The sequence below is a fragment of the Bos mutus genome, chromosome 13, assembly GCF_027580195.1.
Source record: "Bos mutus isolate GX-2022 chromosome 13, NWIPB_WYAK_1.1, whole genome shotgun sequence".
NCBI classification, from domain to species: domain Eukaryota; kingdom Metazoa; phylum Chordata; class Mammalia; order Artiodactyla; family Bovidae; genus Bos; species Bos mutus.
In genome coordinates, this window is record NC_091629.1 from 47,287,471 (window position 1) to 47,301,712 (window position 14,242).

A 14,242-nucleotide genomic window follows, 5' to 3' on the forward strand; every position below is an offset into this window, starting at 1 on the left:
CTTGGCCACAGCTGGAATCCCTAAGCCTGAAGAGTGGAACTTGCACGTGATGGGCGCGCGTGACGCAAGGGGGCCTGGACTGAGAAGCAGGGTGCTCCGGGATAGGGTAAGTAGGTTCGCGCGGAAGGGGCGGAGCAGGTCAGGAGGCGAGGTTTAGCGGGAGTCGGTCTAGGGGCTAGGCTTCCGCGTGCGTTGGTCTGGCGAGCGAGAACGCGCGGCGGGGGCGTGCCCGGCTGGCGGGGCGGGGCCAACTAGGGGGCGGGGCGGCGCGCGGCCTAACGGCGGCGGCGGCGGTGGCGGCAGCAGAGTCTCTGGGGTCGGCTAGCTTGGCGGCTACAGGTCCCGCAGCGGGGCCTGCGGGGGACCCGGGCCGCGAGTGGAGGCGGAGGTGCGCGGCAGCGGCGCTGGGCGATGGTGGGCGTCCCTGGAGCGGCCGCCTTCCAGCGTAAGCGGGGCGGGAAAGCGGGCGGCTGAGGGGGGCGTGTGAAGGCCTGCAGCTCCACAGGCGCGAGCCGGCGCGAGGCCAGGCTGGTAAACTGAGGCCCCAAGAAGGGCGGCAGATCCAAGGTCACCCGGCAGGCCGGGCCTTCCCGGGCTCCTAGGGCCGCCCAGGAGCCTCCTGCACCGCTCGAGAGCTCGGAGCTCGTGGTGTGCGCGAGTCTCTGGGCACCGCGGCCTCGGAGACCCGGCCGGGCCGGCGTCCATCTAACTTGCCGGCGGACAAGGATTGTTTTGTTCTCCTGGCGCCGGGGCCACTAAGTCCGGCCCTAGAGAAATATTACACACATCCAATTTCGAGGGATGTGTGGCGGATGGTGGAAGAGGCGAGGATGGCCCCTCTGAGGGGCCTGTTGAGTGCAGGCTCAGGGGTCTGACTGCCGGGGTTCACATTGCGGCTCCTCCGCTTACAGACGGTGACCTTGGGTCTCTCTGAGCCTCAGTTCCCCCTTCTGCAAAATGAAGGCGAGAAGAACATCTCCAGCCCTTCCCACCCCGGTTCAGGGTTTTGTGAGGCCAAATAGGAGGCTTGATACGGACTCTGGCACATACAGGCGTGTAAACTGTCATTACTGTAATCGCTGTTAAACCTCATCCAGGGTGAACCTCACTCGGGAGAGCTCGAAATTCAGCTCTGATTGTGTATTTATTTGAGATTTTAATTTTATTTTAGGTTAGTCCTGCTTTATGATCCAGTTGTTTTTCTTACCTTCATTTCTCCTTTTCAGCATTTATTAACTGTACCTCCTAGAAATGTGAGATCTTTGGAGGAGGTGTGGGTCTCTTAATAAAATTTTCATTGTTTCTTGTTAGCAATAATAGCCATAATAGCCAACATTTTTTGAGCAACAGGCAGTTTGCGTTCTATTCATTTGGTACTTACTAAATCATTTATTAAATAAAAAGAACCATTTTGGCCCTGGGAATATAGCAGCAAACTAGATAAACCAGACTCAAGATTTGAGTTTTAGCTGGGGGAAGGGAGAGAGACACGTTCAATGAGGAAACAGATAAATCCGTTTTGCATGTTTTCTGTCATTTAATCCTGGTAACATAGATAAGAATTAAGTATTTGTATATGCCCATTGTGCAGAGGATGAAGCTGAGGACGGGAGGAACCTTGTGGATTTAGCCTCAGAGCTCAGGTTCTTCCACCCATAAAAGGGGGGCTTTACACAGCCTCTCTTCTTTGTTTGATGCCCATTAAATGTTGGATTGAAGAAATGCAGAGTAGGTAGGTGGACCCAGCTAATGCCTCTTCATAGTCAAGTCTGCAGTTGCTGCTTTGGAAAGTTTAATCTATTCCTCTTGGAGTTTAACTCAGCAGAGACTAGCAGAGGTGACCTTTAGGTCTGACAAAGTTACACTATCTCTGTATAGTGGAAGGACCTTTAATATGAACTTAGATTTTTTTTTAATGCCCACATCCCTTTTATGCAGTTTTCTGTTTAAGCTCTAAAGTACAATTTTTTGGTTCTATTATGTAACTGAGGTTTGTTTTTTGTTTGTTTGTTTATAGTCTTCCTAAGAGAATTCTATATAACATTTCTAGGCAATGTGCTTAGTATGTTTTTTTTTTTTTTAATCCAGAAGTATTTATAAGTTGCATTAAAATGTTGAGAGACTTTGTTTTTTTCCTGAAGAGAATTTTTTAAAATGAGGTTCTCATGATACAGTTAGGTTCTCATGATACAATGTATCTCATGATACATTGACCATCTGCTAAGCACCGGGACCTTGAGCTGATGTAGGGCTTCCAAATATAAATAAGAGCAAACTCTTACCTCTCTGAAGTTCACCTATAATCTTGATTGGCTAATGTTTTTTAACTAAAGTGCTAGGCAGAGAGAATGGAGGAACTGAGTCCCTGGAGGAAATAGTCTAGAATAGTGGCCTCAAATGGTTTTAATGTTCTTTGTATCAGTAAATATGGTTGAGTATGCACACACATTATGTGTGTTTAAGTTACTATTACAGTGTTGACTGTACTGTCTATTATGTACATTTTATAACGTGCAAAAATAGACGTTTTACAAAAGGATGAACTGAAACAAATATAAGTAGAAGTTCCAGTGTTTGGCTTTCCACACCCCAATGTATGAATAGTAACTGTGCTCCCTGTGGTGGAGACCACTGATCTTGTAGTTCGACCTTCCCCTCAACCCATGATGTCTGTTGAAATTCAGTTCTGAAGTTGTGCCTAGATTGAAATCCTGGGGTCTAGTCCTTACTAGCTTTGAGACTTTCAGCACTACTTAACCTTCCTGTGCACTTAATTTTCCTCTCTTGTAAAATTGAGAAGAGAGTTCCTGTCATCTCCTTTTCAGTTTTACTGTGATGACTTACTGTGATGTACATATTAGTAGAATGTATGTGTTAATATATGTAGAATACTTACACTGGGCCTGGCATACTGTTTTGAGTGCTGTTAGTGGCTAAGGATACAGATGACTTGGAATCTCACAATCTAGTAGAAGTGAAGTGAAGTGAAAGTCGCTCAGTCGTGTCCGACTCTTTGCCACCCCAGTCCATGGAATTCTCCAGGCCAGTATACTGGAGTGAGTAGCTTTTCCCTTCTCCAGAGGATCTTCCCAACCCAGGGATTGAACCCAGGTCTCGCACATTGCAGGCAGATTCTTTACCGTCTGAGCCACCAGGGAAGCCCCAATCTAATAGAGGTCCCGTACAAATACATGGATAATGATAAAGTGCTTTAAGTTCTCAAAGTAAAGGCTTTTGGGAATGCAGAGTAGGCACATTGTAATTGTTCTTTGAGGGTCCAAGTAAGGTTCAGGTAAGGAGGTGACATTTGGAAGGAGAGGGACTTTTTCCAGGAGAATGAGGCATGAACCTTATTGGCTGAGGGTGTAGAGTGGAAACTGGGGGCTCTTGAGGGCTTGGTGAGTGGTTCTCCAGATCTGGACCTGTGGGAAACCTTGTTAATAGATAACAGTGAGTTCTGGCTGAAGTTATGCCTGCCAGGGGCTGGATGGCAACGAAACCTGTCCTCGAACTTTTCGCAGCACAACAGCTCTTTCCTCTCTGGTGGCACTCATTCTGTCTTCTTACCATATCTTAAGATATGAGTGTAAACTCCTAAGTATTAAGTTCCTTGAGGGTTGTGATAGTATCTGCATTATTGTGATTTAATTTGCCTAGTAGGTAAGTGCAAAATCCACAAATGTGGAGAAAGATACATAAATTCTTGAACCTAAAAGATTTCTGAACAGTTACAAGTGGGATGATAAATGACCATACTCAATTAGTGAAAAACTCACCCATAAATATTTTATGGTAGATAAGCAGTACTCTTCAAAAGGGGTGAGAACTGTCCCATTCAGTAACTCTTTCCTTATCTGGCACTTAGCCATTAGGATGAAAGAAGAGATGTGAAAGTGCACCAGGAAGACTCTCTGAGGTAGAATTAGGTCCCTTCTGTTGGCTCCTCCAGGTCCACTCTCCATCCTTTGCCACCCTGGGAAGCTGACTTACTTAGACTACATCAGCTGGCTTTCTTCCCATCTGAGGATATGGAATTTAATTATCCTGCTCCCTTCCTATGAGTGTTGTCTGTGTCTAGCTGTGTCCCTTGTTATTCTTCTGAAGGTAGTTCTCCCTACATGCATGACTCGCTCCTTCTGGTTTGGAAAGTTGGTATTTCCTTTGTTCTTCAGGCTTAAAGGTACCCTCACTAGTCCTAGGGTACTTATTCGAGCCCAGATCATAGCAGATTTAAAAGCAGCAAATGCACTTGGAGAGGAGAGAGGCTATTCCAGGTAAGAATACTGACAAGGAGAAACTGGGTCTCGTCTTTTCCCCTGGGTCATCACCTGCTGTGGCACACTGGTGTGTTCAGTCAGTTTTCCTCCCGGACTATCATGATATGAAAAGAAAAAATGGAATAAGATTAAAAACATCCATAACCTGTGACCACACAATAAAGACTAGTAAATTGCAGTTAGTAGCCTGTTTAAAACGACAGGGATAGACATGAGATAGGGCTTCCCTGAGAGCTCAGTTGGTAAAGAATTCGCCTGCAATGCTGGAGACCCCGGTTTCATTCCTGGATTGGGAAGATCCGCTGGAGAAGGGATAGGCTACCCACTCCAGTATTCTGGGGCTTCCCTTGTGGCTCAGCTGGTAAAGAATCTGCCTGCAATGCAGGAGACCTGGGTTCAATCCATGGGTTGGGAAGATGCCTTGGAGAAGGGTACCCACTCCACAATTCGGGCCTGAGAATTCCATGGATTGTATAGGCCATGGGGTCCCAAAGAGTTGAACACAACTGAGCGACTTTCACTTTCATACATGAGATAGGTTGTTTGGCATAATGGAAAAAGCAGAATTTGGGTTTGAGGTTCCATTCTACTGGGAAGTTACTCTACCTCTGAGACTCAGTTGTTGGTTTATTTGATCTATAAATGAGGTTAACCCTTGCCTCATAATAATGATGACTAATATTGAATGTTTATTTTGGGCCACCTTTTGCCTTTTAATACTTTTGTTTATATATCCTGTTTTACAAACTAGGAAATTGACTCAGATCTCACCTGTGCATGCTAAGTCTATTCAGTCATGTCCGACTCTGTGCAGCCCTGTGAACTAGCCTGCCAAGCTCCTCTGTCCATGGGATTCTCTAGGCAAGAATACTGGAGTGGGTTGCCTTTTCTTCCTCCAGGGGATCTTCCTTACCCAGAGATCAAACCCACATCCCTTACATCTATCTGCATTGGCAGGTGGGTTCTTTACCACTGGTGCCACCTGGAAATACATAGAGCTAATAAATGAACAGTTTAAAATCTAGATCTTTTGTGACCACAGAGCCTGACTTCTTAACATTAAGGTAGCTGCTGAAAGCTTTTAGACTGGAAAGTGAAAGAAAGTGAAGTCGCTCAGTCGTGTCCGACTCTTTGTAGCCCACCAGGCTCCTCCGTCCATGGGATTCTCCAGGCAAGAATTCTGGAGTGGGTTGCCATTTCCTTCTCCAGGGGATCTTCCCGACCCAGGGATCGAACCCAGGTCTCCTGCATTGCAAGCAGACACTTTAACCTCTGAGCCATCAGGGAAGCCTTTAAACCAGAAAGGTGGTTTAAATAAGAGTACAGTGGATGCATGTAGCACTAGGATAAAGATGAGTTAATTCCCTGAGTTCATACTTCCTCCAGGGTAAGGAAAACAGGAGGAAAGATGAGGAAGTAAAATTTCTTACTGCTGGTTTTAGCCTCAATTCTTAATTTTAGGGTATTGTTTTGAACTTCATAGAAAGTGATCATTCAGTTGTAAAGATTTACTTAAGATCCCTGAAAGTTTAAAGGCTGAGGGAGACTCTCTCCCCTAGTTATCGTTTCTGCTTTAGTAAAATTACAAAGAGGAGGGGTCTTTCTGGCGCTGTATTGACTGGCCCCATGTGCAATATGAGCTAGTATATTTACATGTGACAGAGTCTGTCTCTGGGTTTTATTATGGCTGGTTAAGTAACTTTTGCCTCTGTCTCTGGTTTTTGTCTCAGGCCTCTCCAAGGCCTTGAGGCTATCTGAAATTATAGCAGTTGGGGTATCATAAATTAAACTTGTAAAATGAGTCTATAGCAGATATGTCAACTGAATCTGACTTTAAGTCCAGTTGAATTCTTTAACAAAAAAGTCTTTGCTAGATTTTCTGCTGGGGGGCACTTTTCATATATGTTGTACTCAGTTGTGTCCAACTCTTTTTGAACCCATGGACTGTAGCCCGCCAGACTCCTCTGTCCATGGAATTTTCTATGGCAAGAATACTAGAGCGGGTTGCCATTTCCTACTCCAGGTGATTTTCCCAACACAGGATCAGACCCAAGCCACCTATGTCACCTGCATTGGCAGGCCAATCTTTACCACTATGCCACCTGGGAACCTCCTTTCATGTATGTTATCTCTGTAATTCTTAAAACATCCTTGAGAGGGAGTTAGTATCTCTGTTTTACAGATGAGAAAATAAGTCTCAGAGAAGTTAAATAAATTCCCCTAGGTCACAGAGTTAACCAGTAGCAGACACACTATTCACACTTCTTTCAGTCCTGATAACTGAATTCACTGAGATCTGAGTCCAAAACCCACGTTTTTCACTCTCTGCCATGTGGCTTCTTCTTTTCACTAGCTAAACTATACGTTTTTAGACATATGTTCCCAAGGATCCCAGTGTTCCCTGAAGATACTTGATTTCCCGTCATTTTTCTTCAACACCTTTCTTTCCCTAACATCTTTTCTTATTTAAAAATATCCTGGGAATGGATATGGTTTAAAGAGTGCTGTATTAGATCTTGGTCTTGTTTAGAGGTATTCTGAATTGGCCTTAGCCCTGAATTAAAAACAGAAAACAAAAAGGCAGCAGAAACTCTCAGCAGCCTTTACCAATTCATCCCATATGTTTCCTGATTTTAGCAGTGAAGCACATGATGGCAGTGAACATCAAAAGCCCAAGAAATGTCCATGCTAATTTTGCATGGCCCTGTGAGGATCTGTCAAATATGGATCATCAAATATAGTATATGGACTATACAGTGAACCTTTACTTTGGAATGTGGCTCTTTAAAATATGGTTCTGCCCCTCTATTTTATATTCCTGTAATTAAATGCAGAAATCAAAGTAAAACTCAGAGGTACTCGAAGCTAGGTATCCTTCTGTCTGAATTGATAGCTTTGGAGTTGGCTAGACCTTTCAATTAAATTAGCTGATGGCGACAAATATGTAATCTGACCTCTCCAGCAATTCAAGTGAAATGTTAATACCAGGCATAGCAGAGTTCCCTTGACACACTGCTTTGACCTTTTCCTCTCATACAGATGTTTCCCTTATTCCTTTGTTAACTTAGCCATCTCAATGCAAAGGTCCTGCCTGCTTTTAATTTTTTGAAGCCACATGAGAACAGACATTCAGATAGCACAGATTTATTCATTGTTACCTTATATCCCTAGAGGTTCACTAATCAAAATCACCATTTCCTCTATTTCACATAGTTTTTAGCTGGTTTACTGTCTCCTTACCACTATCCTCTCCCTCTCCCATCCCCCATAGAAGTTAAAACACTAGTGATATTTTTTTCCACCAAAAATCTGGCAGTATTTCTTTGTCCTTAATATTGAGAAAGTGATTATGATTCATTTTGTTTCTCTCTTGAGAAGTTGCATCAACCTTACAGGGCAGAAGCTGGCAGAAAGCAAGTCTTAATGGCCTAAATTAAAAGTAGCAGTGGCTTAGAAGAGGCAGGTTCTGAGGTGGGGAAGAGGAGATGATGGTCTTAGCTCCTCTGGCATTCATTCACTAGCTGCCTGGAGCTGCTAGGAGCTTAGGAGTTCAAGTTTTCATAAGCTCCTCCTTAAGGGCTTTTCTTTAGTTGTGGCTCATGGGTTCAGCAGTTGTTCTTGGGCTCAGCAGTTGCACCTTAGGGGCTTAGTGGCCCCAAAGCATGTGGGATCTTAGTTCCCTCACCAGGCATTGAACCACCATCCCCTGCACTGGAAGCTGGATTCTTAACCACTGGACCACCAGGGAGGTCCCTATATTCTTTTTACCTATGCATATTAATTTTTGAAACTAGAGTAAGTTACAAATATGATACTTCTTTACCCTAAATATGATAATGTATATTTTCAGTAAACTAAGACATTCTCTTATGTAACCACAACAATGTTCTTTCCCAAATCAGGAAATACAGATTGGTTATAATATTATTATCTAATATACTGACTTTATTCAAATTTTGCCATTTGTTTCAGTGTTTTTTATAGGGAAAATTTTTTCTAATCTAGGATCCAATCCAGAATCTGCATAAAATATTTGTTTAATCTCCAGTCTACTTAGTTTGAAAGAACCCTTCAGACTTATCTTTCATGATCTTGTCTTTTTTGAATGGTATAGGTTGTTTATTTCAAAGAGTGTCTCTCAATTTGAATTTGCCTTCCTTATGAATAGATTCAGATTATGCATTTTGATGGGAATATTGCAGAGTAATGTTATATCCTTCCCATTGCATCATATCAGGAAGCATTTGATATCCATTTGTTCAGTACTGATGATGTTAACTTTGATCACTTATTTAAGATGATGTCTGTCAGGTTTTTCCACTATAGAGTTTAATGTTTTCCTTTTTAATTAGTAATGTTATGGGAGACGGTGAGTCCATGTAAATACCTTGATTTCATCAAACTTTTATCCAGTAGTTGTAACATCTGTTGATGTTTGCCTGAGTCAGTTATTACTATGATGGTTGTGCTTTCATATTACAGAACTGTGCTTTCAGTTTTTATTTTTTGCTTTTCAGCTTATCAGTTTTATTCTTTGCTTATTGGTTAATATTCTGCTGGAGAGCATTTTCTTACCTTTATTTGTATGTATTAATATGGATTCATATTTTATGCAGTAGGTCATAATCTGTTACTGTCATTATTTTTTGTGGTTTTCACATTGTCCCAGATTCGGCAGTGGGAACCCCTTCAAGCTAGCTTTTGACAAGTTCCTAACATTCTTGAACCAGTTCCTTTTTGGCACAAAAAAGATGTTCCAGGCTTATCTTCCTACCTGAACTTTGGAATCAGCTATTTCTCTAAGGTGTTTCTCTCCTAATTTCTGTTAGTGGAGAAAATTATTTAGAAATCAAGATCTAGTTCCTATGTATGCTCATTGCTATAGGTTGTCATTGCTTTCAGATCCTTTCAATGGGCAGAGCTAAGAAATCTATGTCTATATATACACACATATATATATACACACACATATACACATACATATATATACACATATATCTAAGTTTATTTTTATTTTTATCTAAATATAATAAAAACTGAAACTGAGCAGAGAGCTCCTATGCCCGCAGTACTGAAAGCCAAACTCTGACAATAGGAGTTTGCAGCAAAGTATGGATTTCAAACCCACCTGGTCTTTGAGTTAGGGTTATGTTTTAGAGGAAGAACAAAGAGGCTGGGACTAATTGTTATGTGGCATTACTGTGACATTTCTTATTTGTAGTTTTGGGAAGTCAGGATGTCTCTGGTTTATGATTCTCCAGCCAAAGTGCTCCATGGCTCTGGGACCATTCATCTTGTGCTGGAGAAGCAACCTGAGTTTGTACGTTAATGATGATGTTCATAATAGCAATTTTAGTTGCTTAATGATGTTGTCAGTAATAGCAGTTTTAGTCATCTGACTTTTGTTGATTAGTGTTCAGTTAGCACAAGCTTGAGTACTACAAGAGAGGGAATCAAATTTTGGATAGAGAGATTGATCATAAACTTGATAAGGAAACTTGGTTTCAGAATTGTGTGTTCAGACTAACACCTCCAATACCACAAAGTTTATTTAGCCTTTATCTTATTTTTTCTGTATTTTTAAGCCCCTTCTCTTACCTAGGGATTGTAAACCCGACTCACATAATCCATAATGTATTTATTTGTCCAAACCTAGAATATACTGAAAATAGCTCCAAGATTGCTAACCCATGTTACTATGAAATTCAGTTTGTAAACCTCTTTGTTTATAGTTTTTTTGTCTTTAGTCTAAGGGTATGTGGTCAGTATATTGAACTCAGAAGTTACTTTGGGATAACTTCTCAGTGATTTAAGAGCATTGAAACATGTATACTATCATATGTGAAACAGATCACCAGTCCAGGTTCGATGCATGAGACAGGGTGCTCAGGGCTGGTGCACTGGGATGACCCAGAGGGATGGGATGAGGAGGGAGTTGGGAGGAGGGTTCAAGATGAGGAACACATGTATACCCATGGCTGATTCATGTCAATGTATGGCAAAAACCACTACAATATTGTAAAGTAATTAGCCTCCAATTAAAATAAATTTAAAAAAAAATTAAATGTAACAAACATACTAAAAAATAGATGTAACTCAACTTATAGAAATTTGATGTATCAGTTCAGTCGCTCAGTCGTGTCGGACTCTGTGACCCCATGAACTGCAGCACGCCAGGCCTCCCTGTCCAACACCAACTCCCGGAGTCTACCCAAACCCATGTCCATCGAGTTGATGATGCCATCCAACCATCTCATCCTCTGTCGTCCCCTTTTCCTCCTGCCCTCAATCTGTCCCAGCATCAGGGTCTTTTCAAATGAGAAGTCAGCTCTTCGCATCAGGTGGCCAGAGTATTGGAGTTTCAGCCTCAACATCAGTCCTTCCAATGAACTCCCAGGACTGATCTCCTTTAGGATGGACTGGTTGGATCTCCTTGCAGTCCAAGGGACTCTCAAGAGTCTTCTTCAACACCACAGTTCAAAAGCATCAATTCTTCGGCGCTCAGCCTTCTTCACAGTCCAACTCTCACATCCATACATGACCACTGGAAAAACCATAGCCTTGACTAGACGGACCTTTGTTGGCAAAGTAATGTCTCTGCTTTTGAATATGCTCTCTAGGTTGGTCATAACTTTCCTTCTAAGGAGTAAGCATCTTTTAATTTCATGGCTGCAATCACCATCTGCAGTGATTTTGGAGCCCAGGAAAATAAAGTCAGCCGCTGTTTCCCTATCTGTCTGCCATGAAGTGATGGGACCAGATGCCATGATCTTCATTTTCTGAATATTGAGCTTTAAGCCAACTTTTTCACTCTCCTCTTTCACTTTCATCAAGAGGCTTTTTAGTTCTTCTTCACTTTCTGCCATAAGGGTGGTGTCATCTGCATATCTGAGGTTATTGATATTTCTCCTGGCAATCTTGATTCCAGCTTGTGCTTTCTCCAGCCCAGTGTTTCTCATGATGTACTCTGCATATAAGTTAAATAAGCAGGGTGACAATATACAGCTTTGACGTACTCCTTTTCCTATTTGGAACCAGTCTGTTGTTCCATGTCCAGGTCTGACTGTTGCTTCCTGACCTGCATACAGGTTTCTCAAGAGACAGGTCAGGTGGTCTGGTATTCTCATCTCTTGAAGAATTTTCCACAGTTTATTGTGATTCACACAGTAAAAGGCTTTGGCATAGTCAATAAAGTAGAAATAGATGTTTTTCTGGAAGTCTCTTGCTTTTTTGATCCAGCAGATGTTGGCAATTTGATCTCTGGTTCCTCTGCCTTTTCTAAAACCAGCTTGAACATCTGGAAGTTCACGGTTCACGTATTGCTGAAGCCTGGCTTGGAGAATTTTAAGCATTACTTTACTAGTGTGTGAGATGAGTGCAATTGTGAGGTCGTTTGAGCATTCAAAGCAAAACATTGCCTTTCTTTGGGATTGGAATGAAAACTGACCTTTTCCAGTCCTGTGGCCACTGCTGAGTTTTCCAAATTTGCTGGCATATTGAGTGCAGCACTTTCACAGCATCATCTTTCAGGATTTGAAATAGCTCAACTGGAATTCCATCACCTCCACTAGCTTTGTTTGTAGTGATGCTTCCTAAGGCCCACTTGACTTCACACTCCAGGATGTCTGGCTCTAGGTGAGTGATCACACCATCGTGATTATCTGGGTCATGAAGATCTTTTTTGTATAGTTCTTCTGTGTATTCTTGCCACCTCTTCTTAATATCTTCTGCTTCTGTTAGGGCCATACCATTTCTGTCCTTTATTGAGCCCATCTTTGCATGAAATGTTCCCTTGGTATCTCTAATTTTCTTGAAGAGATCTCTAGTCTTTCCCATTCTGTTGTTTTCCTCTATTTCTTTGCATTGCTGAGGAAGGCTTTCTTATCTCTCCTTGCTATTCTTTGGAACTCTGCTTTCAAATGAGTATATCTTTCCTTTACTCCTTTGCTTTTTGCTTCCCGTCTTTTGACAGCTATTTGTGTCTATATATATATATATGTATGTTGGAGAAGGCAATGGCAACCCGTTGGAGAAGGCAACGGCACCCCACTCCATTACTCTTGCCTGGAGAATCCCATGGACGGAGGAGCCTAGTAGGCTGCAGTCCATGGGGTCGCTAGGAGTTGGACGCAACTGAGCGGCTTCCCTTTCACTTTTCACTTCCATGCACTGGAGAAGGAAATGGCAACGCACTCCGGTGTTCTTGCCTGGAGAATCCCAGGGATGGGGGAGCCTGGTGGGCTGCCGTCTATGAGGTCGCATGGAGTCGGACACGACTGAAGCGACTGAGCAGCAGCATATATATATGTGACTGGTTGGTTTTGGCACATAGTGAAATTTAAATATTTTTGTCTTGTGAAAAAGGCAGAGTGATTTGCTGTTGAGTGGTTTGGCCTTTGAAATTCCAAGTAAGGAATTTAAGAGTGCTCATTTCTCAGATATATTTGTAGGTGAGAACTGTAGGTTGCCTTTTTTGGAGTTTTGGAATGGGGAGAGCATTGGAAGGAAGTAGGTGGCTATGAATGAAAGTCAAGTAGTAGTGACTGCTGGAGTGAGCACTGTCAAAATAATGAAACTAATGATTAAAGAGAGAGAATGGTTTCTCTGAAAACAGGGTATCCCTGTAAAGCCTCCTCAGAGAGGTTTAACCCAGCAGTTGTTAGGTGGTTTAGCTAAAATTTCTTAAGCAAATACTGAACCAAACTAAGCATAAATATTGTGATAATTAACTATTCCTTTTTCCCCCAGATGTGTAAATGGAGTAGTTTAGTTTTTCTTTCTCTTTTAGTCATGTTTTTGAGGTATAATTTACATATAGTAAACTTTATTCTTTTTTAAGGGTACAGTTCTGTGAGTTTTGACAAATAGATGCAATTGTAATCATCACACCAACCAAGATATAGATTATTTCCATCATCCCCAATAGTTACCTCATGCTCCTTTCCCTTCATTTGGCAGCCCCTACTAACTACTATAGGAGAAGGCAATGGCACCCCACTCCAGTACTGTTGCCTGGAAAATCCCATGGACGGAGGAGCCTGGTAGGCTGCAGTCTATGGGGTCTCGAAGAGTCGGACACAACTGAGCAACTTCACTTTCACTTTTCACTTCCATGCATTGGAGAAGGAAATGGCAACCCACTCCAGTGTTCTTGCCTGGAGAATCCCAGGGACGGGGGAGCCTGGTGGGCTTCCGTTATGGGGTCACACGGAGTCGGACATGACTGAAGCGACTTAGCAGCAGCAGCAGCAGCAGCTAACTACTATACTAGTTTTTGCCCCTCTAGTGGTTTCTATCTTTCTCTCTAGTTTTTTGCCTTTTCCATGTCATATGAATGAAACTGTACGATATGTAGCCTTTGTATCTGATATCTTTCACTTACTATAATTGTTTGAAAATCATCCATGTTGTATATGTCTGTAGTTCCCTTTTATTGCTGAGAAGTATTCCACTGTATGGATATATTGTAATTTTTTAAATCAGTCTGTCTACTAGTTAATGGACATTTGTGTTGTTTCCTGTTTTGATGATATGAATGAAACTCTAAACATTTATGTCTTTTGCACACATGTCTTCATTTCTCTTGGGTAAATACTTAGGAGTGGGTTTGCTGGGTTCTAGGTAATTTCGTGTTTAACATCTTAAGAAATGCCCAAAGTATTTTTTGAAGTGGCTGCACTGTACCATTTTGCATTTTTACTAGAGATCTATGAGAGTTCCATTTGCTTGTTGGGTGTTTTACTTTTAGAATTAGTTGTTAAAGAAACAGTGTATTTGGGTAAAATCAATTTTGGTTGTCTTGTTTCTACTTAAAGGCATATTCTCTTTTATAATATAGAGTCTGTCTTCTGTTGGAGTCAACACAGTCATTTCTTATTTACATATCATTAACAGAAATAATAGCAACTACCACTTAAATGTCAGAATAGTTTTCACACATCTGATTTTTACAGCAATCAGTGAGT

At 42.0% G+C, this 14,242-nt stretch overlaps 1 protein-coding gene across 2 annotated transcripts in view; it reads left to right on the forward strand.

Moving 5' to 3' along the window:
- The first annotated feature begins 283 nt into the window (after positions 1-283).
- Positions 284-14,242, forward strand: part of CBFA2T2 (CBFA2/RUNX1 partner transcriptional co-repressor 2) — a 142,443-nt gene continuing 128,484 nt past the window's right edge. The window contains exon 1 of one of the 2 annotated variants that reach the window (XM_070381591.1): positions 284-445. In XM_070381591.1, the coding sequence (XP_070237692.1) occupies positions 412-445 (34 nt within the window). In that variant the 5' untranslated portion in view covers positions 284-411. The remainder of the gene's footprint in view (positions 446-14,242) is intronic. The other variant, XM_070381593.1, reaches the window with a different exon arrangement.